This window comes from Magallana gigas, chromosome 9 (assembly GCF_963853765.1).
Source record: "Magallana gigas chromosome 9, xbMagGiga1.1, whole genome shotgun sequence".
Taxonomy (NCBI): domain Eukaryota; kingdom Metazoa; phylum Mollusca; class Bivalvia; order Ostreida; family Ostreidae; genus Magallana; species Magallana gigas.
The window spans coordinates 3206787-3219721 of NC_088861.1; the positions used below are offsets into that span (position 1 = coordinate 3206787).

The 12935-nt window shown below is 34.1% G+C and overlaps 1 protein-coding gene and 1 long non-coding RNA gene across 5 annotated transcripts in view; one reads left to right on the plus strand and one right to left on the minus strand.

Moving 5' to 3' along the window:
* LOC136271957 (uncharacterized) overlaps positions 1 to 12484 on the minus strand; it is a 67197-nt gene extending 54713 nt beyond the window's left edge. Inside the window, exons 1-16 of one of the 4 annotated variants that reach the window (XM_066072558.1) lie at positions 12326 to 12483; positions 11977 to 12165; positions 11166 to 11371; positions 10812 to 11061; positions 10533 to 10676; positions 10249 to 10431; positions 9712 to 9917; positions 8918 to 9158; positions 8357 to 8506; positions 7942 to 8235; positions 7441 to 7629; positions 6904 to 7115; positions 6572 to 6809; positions 6168 to 6311; positions 5769 to 5957; positions 5295 to 5438 (exon numbers count right to left, since the gene is read on the minus strand). In XM_066072558.1, the coding sequence (XP_065928630.1) occupies positions 5295 to 5438; positions 5769 to 5957; positions 6168 to 6311; positions 6572 to 6809; positions 6904 to 7115; positions 7441 to 7629; positions 7942 to 8235; positions 8357 to 8506; positions 8918 to 9158; positions 9712 to 9917; positions 10249 to 10431; positions 10533 to 10676; positions 10812 to 11061; positions 11166 to 11371; positions 11977 to 12165; positions 12326 to 12377 (3031 nt within the window). In that variant the 5' untranslated portion in view covers positions 12378 to 12483. Of the gene's footprint in view, positions 1 to 5294; positions 5439 to 5768; positions 5958 to 6167; positions 6312 to 6571; positions 6810 to 6903; positions 7116 to 7440; positions 7630 to 7941; positions 8236 to 8356; positions 8507 to 8917; positions 9159 to 9711; positions 9918 to 10248; positions 10432 to 10532; positions 10677 to 10811; positions 11062 to 11165; positions 11372 to 11976; positions 12166 to 12325 lie in introns of all 4 variants that reach the window. The other 3 variants (XM_066072559.1, XM_066072560.1, XM_066072561.1) reach the window with 3 other exon arrangements.
* On the plus strand, positions 1562 to 3734 carry LOC136271961 (uncharacterized). Its single transcript, XR_010709883.1, has 3 exons — positions 1562 to 1767; positions 2754 to 2886; positions 3045 to 3734. It is a non-coding gene; the product is annotated as an uncharacterized lncRNA (long non-coding RNA).
* Positions 12485 to 12935: the final 451 nt, after the last annotated feature.

Sequence of the window (12935 nt, forward strand, 5' to 3'; positions counted from 1 at the left end):
CGTAGTGTTATCACAGGCAATGACACTGGAAAATTTAAATATATGCATATATATTAGGGTCAATCAAAAAATACGAAGACAATGTGGCTGTCTATCACATATTTTTCATGTAAGTCAAACTAAACAGATTAATCTGTGCACCAACACTTATGTTATTGATATGCAAAGTTTTAGTCCATTTCATTAAACGGTATTTTTGTTACCCCTTTTTAAAAACAACATGTTTTGTCAGATATACCCCTTCTTTATATCACGCTTAGTCTTTTGTGCCTTTCTTCTTACAATTTAAAATGGCACTGAACCACTTAACATCTTATTTGCACACATTTGTTCGAGAATCATTGAATCATTAGTTAGTTCTTCAAAGTTTTCATTTTCTAACCGTGTATCTCTTGGTTTACAGTAAAGATAACCCTGAACGTCGTTTGACATTACTTATTTTATGACCAAATATTTACAGATATTCTACTCTCTCTCGGACTGATTATATTCAAAATACAATTACCACCACCTCCACAAAATTTATTACAGTATAACGCAAACTTGCAAATAATTGTTGACTTATTTTTTGTACCATTGAGCATTTTCACAGCTTGTATCGGCTTTTTCCTGAGTTAAATCCGTTCTGTTTGTACTTCTTGTTGCGCCGTGACGTCCGGCGACGTCGATGTTTTTAGTCAATTCTAAAGAGGACTATCTGTCTTTAGTTACTAATATCTGTTAGACAAAGCAATATATCCCCTCATTATTTTGTACATAGAATACCATGACTATACTTAATTTGAGGTTTAAATATTTTTCGGTTTTAAGCCCCATTTATAGAGATATTATTTTCAACATTAAAATGTTTATTGTTGTCATAACACAAATTTTGACCGTGCGCCATGACTTCATTTTTGCAAGATTAGATTCTAAATAATTCTTAGAAATAAAGGATTTTATTAACTTTGTTCTTGCAAATTGTTTGAAACTATTGCTAAATTATGTCTACCAAATTTAGTAATGATATGACTTTAAGTAACATAGCTATGACAAAAGTCTTCGTATTTTTTTTATTGACCCTCGTATTTATATACAAATTTGGTATAAAATGTAAAACAGAAGAGGACAGACTCATATAAAATTTTCTTCACCTACTGTTTTGATGCTGTGAGCTGACATAGTTTTTTTTTTAAGTTTTATTACTTTTGGTCTCATGCAGTATCTATCATATACACGAATGTAGATATTCTTACATGTTAGTATACATATATTTGTCACTGCATGAGGTGTATTGACAATAAGCAGTTATATATGAGGAACGTTTGCAGTAAATAGAATTGTAATCAATATTTTTAGTCGACATTATTTGGAAGTGCACATCGCCCATTCTTTGATTTAATTAGCTTTAATGAATTGATTGATTAAAAATATATAGAACACAGAGTCTTTCCTAAAACACCTTAAAGAATTTACTCTTAAACATTCACACGACGAATCGTTATATATGTACGCGTAGCAAAGATCTAGATCTGTTGCAAGACAGCACGATTTTCTCGGGTGAAAAATATCCATACATGGACAGGTCAATTTAAAAGATCTAGTCGATTTAAAATAATCAATCGCAACTTATCGGGCCTTTCCAGCAGAACTCGGAAAATCATTTAACAGCTGGTTATAGGATAGGCCAGGCGTGAAGTTGGGAAATTGTGAACAAATTCGGGCCAAAAAATTGTGGAAAACGGAGATACATACTGATTTAGAAACCTGTATATCTACTGTAAAGAGGTATTTGATTTGATCCCTACTATTTAGTTGTTCTCGTTAAGATATAATAAGTTGTGCCTATTTTATAAATACGCCATACTAATTCATCATTAGTTCATAAACAAGGCTTTATTCTGTCGCGTTACTCTGGACCATCCAATAGGGCAATTGGGAGATTCTGATAGGGGGGAGGGGGGCAAATTGTTGTTGGCGTTTTAATTTACAGAAGTCCCTTTGAACTCTTATTTCAAAGTAGACTGTTTATGTCTAAATCGACTTTCTGCCTCTCTTCGAAAATGTATTGCGTGTTCTTACCACAATGAACCACTATAATGCCAAACCTAATTAAGTCCTAGCAGTATTGTGAAGTTTACTTTGTTATTTATGTAATGTCTCTAAAATTTTAATTATCGTATTACGAAAATTAGGAGTATTGCTTCAAAATGATATATTGTACAGCTATACATAATCAAAGTACCATGTCGAATTTACAACAGCATGTTAAGGAAACCTGGGCAGGCGCTGTTTTAAATGATGTTCATTTATAAAGAAATAAAAGAGCCCTTTCATTGTATTTAGAGCACATGGAGAAAAAAGGGTTTTCAACACAGTTATTTTTAACTTGTTTTGATTGTTCATACAAACACACTGTCGAACTGGTTTTCCTTTTAAAGGGTCAATGATTGGCCTTTATAGATTTATGTAAACAATGCGGACAGTGCACCAGTCTATTGATTGCAAAAAGGATTTGCTGCGTTCTTTGTTGTAAATGGAGTAAAAAAATTCTCGCATTGATCTTCGAAAAATAAACTTGTATCTGTATAAAACATTTGCTTTTCAATGAAAATGAATCAATTGGAAAAAATGTTCCTTAAGCACTTTACGTACTAATACTTACATTTGCAAATATGTTTCCTTATATGAACCTATAAAATAACGAAAAAAAGGTACATTATGTGTGATCTTTTTAATTTCTGACTTTACGGTAACATCTGATTTGTAACAAGAGGTGCAGGACAAAACATGGACTTTCTGAGCGTGGCTTTGTATGTGTTGTCATGGATACTGTCCCTCATATTTCTGAGAGCAGGCTTGGTCAAAGTAACTAGTCGTTTATTTTCAAAGGACCATAAAGAAACGGTAAGTAAAGATAAAATTGTTAGAAATGTATAATTAATAGGGCAATGATGAGGATAAAGTTGATGACTAATCATAGTGTAATTGAAAATTAAAAACATTTATTGTAGTTGTAAAATTTGTAAAGAATGATTACTTAGTTGTAGTATTTTAATATCTAGAGACAAGAATTTGCACAATATGCTACTGTGTGCCCCACTATGTTATTCGGAATCACACCTTCACCAGATGGATACATGCTTTTGGTCGGAGTCATCGAGACGCTTGCCTCTATCCTGCTTTTGGTGCCTTATACCGATTTGCATACTTGGATGTATTTAATATTCTGTGTCATGTTGGCGCTTTCAATTTACACACATGATGTTTTAGAACAATGCTTCAAAATGGTCTATGATATATGTCTTTTCCTAGCATTTATAGTGTTATATAAAGTTGGACCTATAGCTTTAACAAACCAGGAAAACGATCTCGAATAAATTATAATACTTGTGTGACTGCAACTCTGAAATTTTAAGTAACAGTTGATTACAAAGCGTTGTAAACGAACATTTTAAAAATCAATAAAGAAAACTTGTTCGATTTAAACATTATGATTCTACATTAATGTGCTGTATTAATTTCGTTCATAATACACATGTCAATTAATGTTGCCCCATTTGCACTTAGTAGAACTTACATCTATTGTATGTGCAGGTTTTATTAAATGCAGTCTTGGGAACAATCTTTTTTACAGTTGAGCCACAGAAAGTGGCTTACATACACAGAGTTACTGTAACAAAACAATGCATATAGTAAAAACATATTTCATTGCATCGTATACTGTTTATTTTCATTCATTTTTTCGTTCAATGTGGAGCTTGTTTTTAATATTATGGGACAGTTATATAGAACACAATTATGAAAACGGCTAACATTTTATGTGCGTGATACTACATGTAGATAAAGAATAAAATGAAAAGAATTCATTGTGGAATACGTCTGACCATGACAAAAAGCATTCCCTTTCTCTCTGATTATCTTTCTGTTGCATTTCTGCCTATTTAATAAACTCTATAAGCTTAAATGGGGAAAATGAATGTTTGCTGATGAAAATGTGTATTTTTTTTTATCGTATCAAAGCTAATTAAGCCATTCTTGAACAACATGTGAAATAAAGTAAAAATCATTAGTAATATACGGAGTATAAAAATCCTAAAATATAATATACTACATTGATAAAATGTTATATTCTACAAATATAATGTTAATTTTAAACATTTTGATTATTCTCATGCATCTCATTATCACAAATAAACTCATAAAGCTTAGTTAGTCCGGATCTGACGGTTCTGGTTCCGGTACATATATCTGGAAGTTGTCATAATCACTAAGAGTCCTGCATGGAGCCTTATCAGGCTCCGTCTCTTTAGCCTTATTAATGACGACAGCAACATTACTTTCATTTTTATGACGTACATGTAACGTTCGCCATTTCCCTTCTCGGACGTTCTCGCAAACAGGTGGCTGCGCTGTAATACATTCTTCATTGTCGATGTTAATGTCAATTATAGTATTAAGGACGTCCAATGCTTTAGCCTCGTTTGCACTTGCAAAAGTGGATTTTTCGATTATTTTTTCGTCCCGGTAAGTCCATTTTGGATCGTTTGTGGAGCCACTTTTACCTGGAATCAGTTCTTCATGACTTCCTCTAAGGTACTCGTCCGATTTGACTGACACACCGTCTCCTGACTTAGCGTCACCTGGCACATCTGCATGAGATGTTCTTCTCTTCTTCAGAATGGGAAATGAACGCATGATAAATTGAATGTTAAATATAAATAAAAGAGACATTTTGATGATATTTGCTTTAAATAAAACAAGTAAATGTGTGTAGAGACATATTTTAAAGTTACAAGATAAATTATCTTCATTTATGATCAAGTACATTCATGATTGAAGAATAATTATTAAGAATATCAATATGTAAAAGAAAAAAAGTATAATTTTTTTTTTACTATCAATTTTTTCCCTTACCATAATCCAAGACACCAAAAAACAAAAATTGAGAAAACTGCACTGGAGTGGGATTGTAAGTTGTGTAATAGGTGATATTAAATAGAAAAAAAACTATTAGTTCTGTACTTACTGCTTTAGACTTCTTGCAGTAGTATACTGTTGCTATAACAACAAGGAAAAAAACCACACAGACAGATACCGCTGCAATGACGATTATTTCCGTTTCCGTTAGGCCTGTGGGTCCTACTTGTGATTTTCTGAGGTTGAAATCATTTTCATCATCAACTATTTCTAATATAACAAAAGCATAATTATAAATTTGGAGAATGAGAACAGCAATGAATAGAAATAAAGGTCACTGCTAGGCTCCATTTTTTCTTTAAAGTTCATGTTACTATTCCGCAGATTATTTTTACCAGTACAGTTTGTACCACTCTCCACCACCGTCCTGTTTTCAGTGCATGGTTCACATGTGAGCTGACCCGGAAGTGGTTGATAATGACCTTCAGGACAAGGGACACATTGAGAGGATACCATGTACATTCCGGGGGCACAGGGAACTAGTAAAACAAAAACGTCATTTTGTTTCAATGAAAACTGCATGGAAGCAAATGATTTACTTATCCAGCAATAATTACACGAAATACACCCGTTTTGCATTTGAAGTGGTAACCTTAATAATATCCTCATAAGGATTTAAGCAGTTTTTGGAAACATTCTATTATAATAATTATAACAGCATTAGTATTTAGCAATTAAGCATGCAATGCTCAGGTTTTAATTTTCATTGGAGAATATTTATAAAATAAAGTGACGGTTGTCCAATATAAGGTTTTCATTGTGATACAAATCAAAGACAGTTATGTATAAAATTACAATTAGGTTTTTACCCAGACAGAGTTTCCGGTTTGGAGTCCACACATCGCCCTCACACCTGTACTCTACAGACGCCTCCCCCTCACTGGTGACGTATCCACTGCTACACTCTACCGTACAGGTTTGGTTGTGTGCAGCGCACGTGTATTTTGAGTTTGGAATGGCTGAGGAAAGTTGGTCCAAACCACAAGAAATTGTATAACCTAGTTACAACATAAAAAAACACATAATTTGGAACATAAACTTGTCCCTAAACCGACGCATATCTTCTGTTCAAATCAACTATTTCTAATAAAACAAAATCATAATTATAAATTTGGAGAATGAGAACAGCAATGAATAGAAATAAAGGTCACTGCTAGGCTCCATTTTTTCTTTAAAGTTCATGTTACTATTCCGCAGTTTATTTTTACCTGTACAGTTTGTACCACTCTCCACCACCGTCCTGTTTTCAGTGCATGGTTCACATGTGAGCTGACCCGGAAGTGGTTGATAATAACCTTCAGGACAAGGGACACATTGAGAGGATACCATGTACATTCCGGGGGCACAGGGAACTAGTAAAACAAAAACGTCATTTTGTTTCAATGGAAACTGCATGGAAGCAAATGATTTACTTATCCAGCAAGCAATATACATTGTGTAAAAAAACTTAAGAAATAACAATCACTGTTGATCTATAACTATAATCGAGTCCTTCATATAAAATTTAATTCATGAGAATTTACAATATATAACATTGCAATACATGCAACCTTTCTAGGCAATGAAACATTACTAAAATGCGGCAATTTTCTATTGCTATTGAATTACATACCACAATATACTTGGCTTGTCCTGTTCACCAGATATGTCCTGTTATTACAGCTATAGGACGGACTGCCGTGACTGGCGGACACTTTGGTAACGTCGGATAACCCCGAGGTACAGTTGAGTCGAGCGTACGGCATGAGTAGAGAAGGAACGTTAAGAAATATCAGCGTGATATAGTCAAGACAAACCTCACGGACGTCAACGCTTTCTTCGTAGAACGTAATCAGTATTATATTTGTTATCTGCAAAGAAATCCCAATTATAACGTTAAAGAAGTTCTTTTAAACCACTCTGTTTGATACTTTTATTTAACAATGCTATCATTAATGATCTTACTTGAAACGAGAGTGAAATTGATGTGATGTTTTCGATCTTCAAACCCCCAGCGTTTATACCCAAATCCCCACAGTAGTCTGTGATGGTCTTCTGAAATAGGTCCTTGTTTCTTTCTGTGATTTCTCGGAAATCTTGAAGACAGGACAAAGCTACTTGGTCCACAGTGCTGTAAGTCGTGTAGAGGGCGCTTGTTGTAAAGGGAATATCGTATTCTGTAGAGAGAAACGAGAACACATTACCTGTCGATTTTTCTTTCTTTTGAATTACCAAATATTAAATAATTACACGAAATACACCCGTTTTGCATTTGAAGTGGTAACCTTAATAATATCCTCGTAAGGGTTTAAGCAGTTTTTGGAAACATTCTATTATAATAATTATAACAGCATTAGTATTTAGCAATTAAGCATGCAATGCTCAGGTTTTAATTTTCATTGGAGAATATTTATAAAATAAAGTGACGGTTGTCCAATATAAGGTTTTCATTGTGATACAAATCAAAGACAGTTATGTATAAAATTACAATTAGGTTCTTACCCAGACAGAGTTTCCGGTTTGGAGCCCACACATCGCCCTCACATCTGTACTCTACAGACGCCTCCCCCTCACTGGTGACGTATCCACTGCTACACTCTACCGTACAGGTTTGGTTGTGTGCAGCGCACGTGTATTTTGAGTTTGGAATGGCTGAGGAAAGTTTGTCCAAACCACAAGGAATTGTATAACCTAGTTACAACATAGAAAAACATAATTTGGAACATAAAATTGTCCCTAAACCGACGCATATCTTCTGTTCCAACTGCAAATTTAAGTTTCATAATTTCCTAAAACTTTTTTACAATCACTTATCTGGCAACAAGTCTGGCTGTACTATAACAACTTCCATTCTATAAACCTATTAAATGACAAGGACTCTATGCCACTTTTTATATATTTTTGAACAATCTCGTAATTCAATAATGAATATTTATTTTATACGGGTGAGAACAGATGCCTTGGATAAATATTTTAATTTGTCCATCAGTATCTTCCACTGACCTTTGGTAGTCCGCAGTGATGTGGTAGTCGGTGAAGAGCTCGTGGATTTCTCTGTCGATGTTTCAGTCGTTTCTATGGTAACAACCGTTGTTGTCAAAGACACAGACGTTGAATATATTGTCAAAATTGACGTCAAGACGTTTTGTGTCGTTTCCTTTGTCTCTGCTAAATCAGTTGTTATGGTCTGCTCTGTTGTAGTCAATTCCGTTGATTGCCCTGTGACATTTGGTAATAACGTCACTTCCGTTGGTGGCGAGGACCCAGTGTAAGATATATTACCCAAAGTTGTGATTTCTAAATTGTAATAAAAAACCTCAAACATAATAAAATCTAATGGCAAATTCTACATAGTTAACTCTTTATGTTCTTATACGAATAATTAAGTTCAAACCTACTTTTCTCATCATAGTCATACCTTCTAGTCGACATTCATTGCGGTCCTCGTTTACTTTTGTCCAATCAGAGCAGTTTTGACAAAAGGTTTGGCCAATAATTGGCTGATAAGTTCCATTGGGACACGGTAAGCATATCAAATCATTTTGAAATGTCCCAGCTGAACATGGAACTATGAAGAATGGTCAAAATAAAAAACAAATTGTCAAATCTCGTACCTAAAATATTATAATAAAGACTATATCTCATAATGGTACCATTAATATAAACAAACTAAGGTAGTAATAAGGAATTTGCAGAGGAATTACTATAAAGAAAGTAATATACTGAATTAATAACAACTGTATAGGCAGGTATAGTATCATCTTTTGCAATGGAACTGAAACTAATGTGAATCAGACCATTACTTTTCATTATACAGTATACGTTTTCTTTTGATTATAGTTTTGAACTCGTACAGTTGGTTTCTACACAATCATCTTTTTACATTGATATGTAAAAATTTTACTTGGTTTCAGTAAAACAAACCCAAAATGACAAAATCAGTTCACTCACTTTGTTTAGTTTTAGAACTCTGACTTACTGCAGTAGGACGCCTCTGTGGAGTTGATGATGAGCCGTCCATCCGGACAGTTAAGCACATCGCCGGATCTTTGTGCCGATACTTTGGTCACATTGGTTCGCCCGTCCGTGCATTGTAGGACTGTGTATGGATGGAGAAAAGTCGTCCGACTTTGAAAAGTAATTTTTATTATGTCCATGCACACATCCATTATTTTTGTTGGCCATGATCCATAAAATTTCAGATGAAATGTCATCTTTATCTGTTAGAACATTTGTAATTGTATTATAACAAAAACACCTTTTTTTTAAAATTGATACTGACGCATTTACCATAATTAAATATTTAGAGAAAAGTTAAATAGCACACTTTTACAAAATAATTCTCCAAAAGTAAGTAAATAATCTTAAAATATGATAGAAAATAAACTAAGTCAATACAAAACTTTGTAATCAATATTTGGGCAATGGCATTCATAAAATGGGGGATTTAGATTGTACAGGTTTTCCCAAAATGAAACACTAATGAAATTTTGTAATTATTTTAATAAATTTAAGCAAAAATTTCAAAAGTATTTCAGGCAGAATTACAAATCATTATGAGGTCACCAAACTGTCTTGAAATGCACAATAGGTGTATATTTTGTGTAATCTGCTCAAAAGCGACATTTTACTTAGTTACACTGTCATGCGTTTTTAGTACTGTCAAATAAGATGAAATATCTAATATCAAGCTAAAAACGTAAAAAAAAAAAATTCAGACGAAATTAAAACTATTAATTTCAAAATTATGAATCAACAACATCGATATTTTACTTGGAATGCGATGGATCCAATAGTTATATTTTCAATGGTCACATTACCGTCATGAAGTTCGCTACAGGAGGTAGATATACTTGTTTGGAAGTAATCTCTGTGAGCAGAAGTAAAGGCTTGGAATTGACTTAAACAAGTGGCCGCCACTGCGTCGTTGGTCGTATAGACAGCTTCTAGGTCAACATTGTATGTGGAATATTCATATTCTATTAATATAAAATGTTAAATGTAAAGAACATTTATTAATTAAAAATCAATTTAACTTTATGATCGGTAATGCAACATGAATTCATACAATTATGCATAAAACGTTACTTGCAAAGTCGCTCTTGAAATAGACAAAAGTCAAGGATTTTGTCTTCTCAAGAAAATTTCTTTTTACTTTCGTGTTAAGAAAATGTATTTATATAAACGCTGCTCCCTCCTTTGTTTAATCAAACGTTTTTATTTAAAATATTTTTTGTTACGAGTTTGCTGCGTTATTACATAAAGCAATGGTCTGGTTCCTTCAATGCAATTAATCAACAAGAGACTTACTTATACAACTCTTAAGAGGAGGAAACCATCCTTCTCCGCTGCAGTTATACACTGTAGAAAGTCCCCCGTCATCTTGTATGTACCCACCCAAGCAGGTGGACATACACATTTGATTCTCAGAGGTACACGTTAAATCAATATTTTGGGTCTTCTGGGAAAGGAAAGTAGAAACACACACCGAATCTGGAAAAGTTTGAAAGGAATTTCTTCAATTCCTTTTTTCTAACCTATCTTTATTGTCAAACAGGAACATAAAATAAAAAAGGATTTTTGTCTACATGTACCTAGACATTTAGTTCTGTCCTCTGTGACGTGTTTTCCGGTTGGACATACGTCACAGGTCAGCTGACCCGGAACTGCCTGATACGTTCCTTGGAGGCAGGGCTTACATCGGGTCGAGTTTAGGTAATTTCCAGGAAAGCAATGAACTTAAAAAAATTTATATAAGGTTCAGTCATGAAATCGACATATATTATTATACTTTCATGTTAAATACTGAAATCTGATTGGTTTAGACGCAGTTGATAATCCGTTCTATTACCCTCAGCGATGGGGATTCTTACCACATCGAACACCCCCTGAACTCGCCAACGGCTGTGAACCCAACATCTCGGTACAGGTGTACTCAAAGGCGGCGCTCCTTGTCGTCTGCTTTTTTTTTACTGCGCTGTGCGAAGCACCGCAGGAAATGACGGAGAAAGGTTTCAGATAGTTCTGATTCCCGTTAGATATGATTTCAATCATATCCATGCAGATATCGCGGGATGTCTCGGTACCTTCTCCTGAGAATTTGACGTGGAATACAACATTAACCTGTAAAAAACAATATGACAACTTGTCATTTATTTAATATGAAGTCACAAATATTTTCATTTCTAAAAGTTGGATCTTTGTAGGTTAGTACATATATAACTTACCTGAAAAGCCAAAGGTGAAAGTTCCAGATTTTCAATTGAAATAGATCCGGTCTCCAGCTCTCTGCATGTCGAACGAATAGCATTCCGGAAGCTGCTGATACTCTCCCACATTCTGACGTTAAAACTGTAGAAACAGTTTCCGGCTGGCTGGTCCTCTGTCACATACACGATGGTAAAGTTTGTCTTCATCACTGGAGTCCTTGCAGCTGTCAACAACAAATATTCAAATCTTGATAATCCAGCTTTCTTTGTTACATGTGCATGACGAAACGTGTTTCTTATACTACATGTATCTTGAAATATGTGTATATTACTTTTCAAGTAAGTCAAACACATAACAACAAGTTTACTTGCAAATTGTCCCTGACAAAAACACCCCATTTAACAGTTAACCCACGCCAACTTTAAATATTGTCATTGAGCTTGTTAATGGCATATCGTTAATGTAAGGATTTGATTTTGTTCGGAATATTAACTTGGTGTTAATATTTGATTTATTAGACTGTATTTAACACAGCAACAATAAGTGAAAGCCTTACAAGTTCAAAACACGTTTTATGTCAGTGTTAAATACTTCCGATCTTTATTGGGTTGGTTCTCCGAAATGTTGCCTTTTTCAACATAAGATAAAGGTCTGAAAATTTCACTTTTCGTGTACTTAAAAATTTCAAAAATAATTAGTACTGAGTAGTCTAGGACTAACGGATTAATAAATCACTCCTAATTAAGACTAATTGCGTTACCCCCTCCCCCCCACACACAAAACCAAAAAAATAAATATCCTCAAATTATATCTGAATATTAAAGGTACGCAGACATGTAACCGTGTTCGGGATCCATGAGGTACCGTTACAGACGTGACTCGTCGTCTGACTTCCGTTTTCTAACACATGACCGGAAGTGCAGGTGGACTGACAAGAGGTAGCGTTTTGATAACAGTTTTCCTGGAGTGTTGCGTTGTAAAGATGCCTCGACAGCTCCTCATCATCACAGGCGTACACTGGTTGTTACGACAAAAAAAAATAATAAGAGAAAGGCACAGTTCAGTTGGTTGTGTTTTATGGTTTTAACTTAGCCCGATAAAATCTGCCTATAATGAACATCATACTCATTGATTGTGTTTTGTTGTTCAAGAAGCTATCACCTTCCACAATTCTTACCTTTTGTCTTCACAGTGACCAAACACAAAAGGACCACAACACAATTCCTCATTTCACGCACACCCGGAAGGTAATTCGGTTATAATATGCACATTTGTTGATGCCAACATGATTAAACTTGGTGTCTTCCATGAAACGGGAAAATATTGATTAAATAGGTCGTTATGTAAAATGCCTTACTCAATTACTATTGCGACTGAAAGCGATCAGGCGGAACCAATCAATGGGAGATCTAATCGGTGAAATAATACCAGTATTTAACTTGACAGCTAAAATGAAAACTTTCTGAAAAAAAAATGATTATGCTTTTGAGCATTGACTTCTAAGTATGTAAAATCTTTGCATTGGTAACAAAATTTCTCATGTTGCAATGTATCATTATTCAATTATTCATTTCAGATATATGAACAGTTGCAATAAAATGAAAGTTTATTGTTGTGCGCATCTAATGGCAGGAAATACATTTAAATTGCAGCGACAGAATTATTTCTGATTTGTTTCGGCTGCGTTTTTTGATGTTTTAAAAAATCTGAAGAAATTTTGTTATCAAATATTTTAAAAGACTGTCGTGAGTCAAAAAGTAAGAAAAATTCCATTTTAAGGAGGCTGA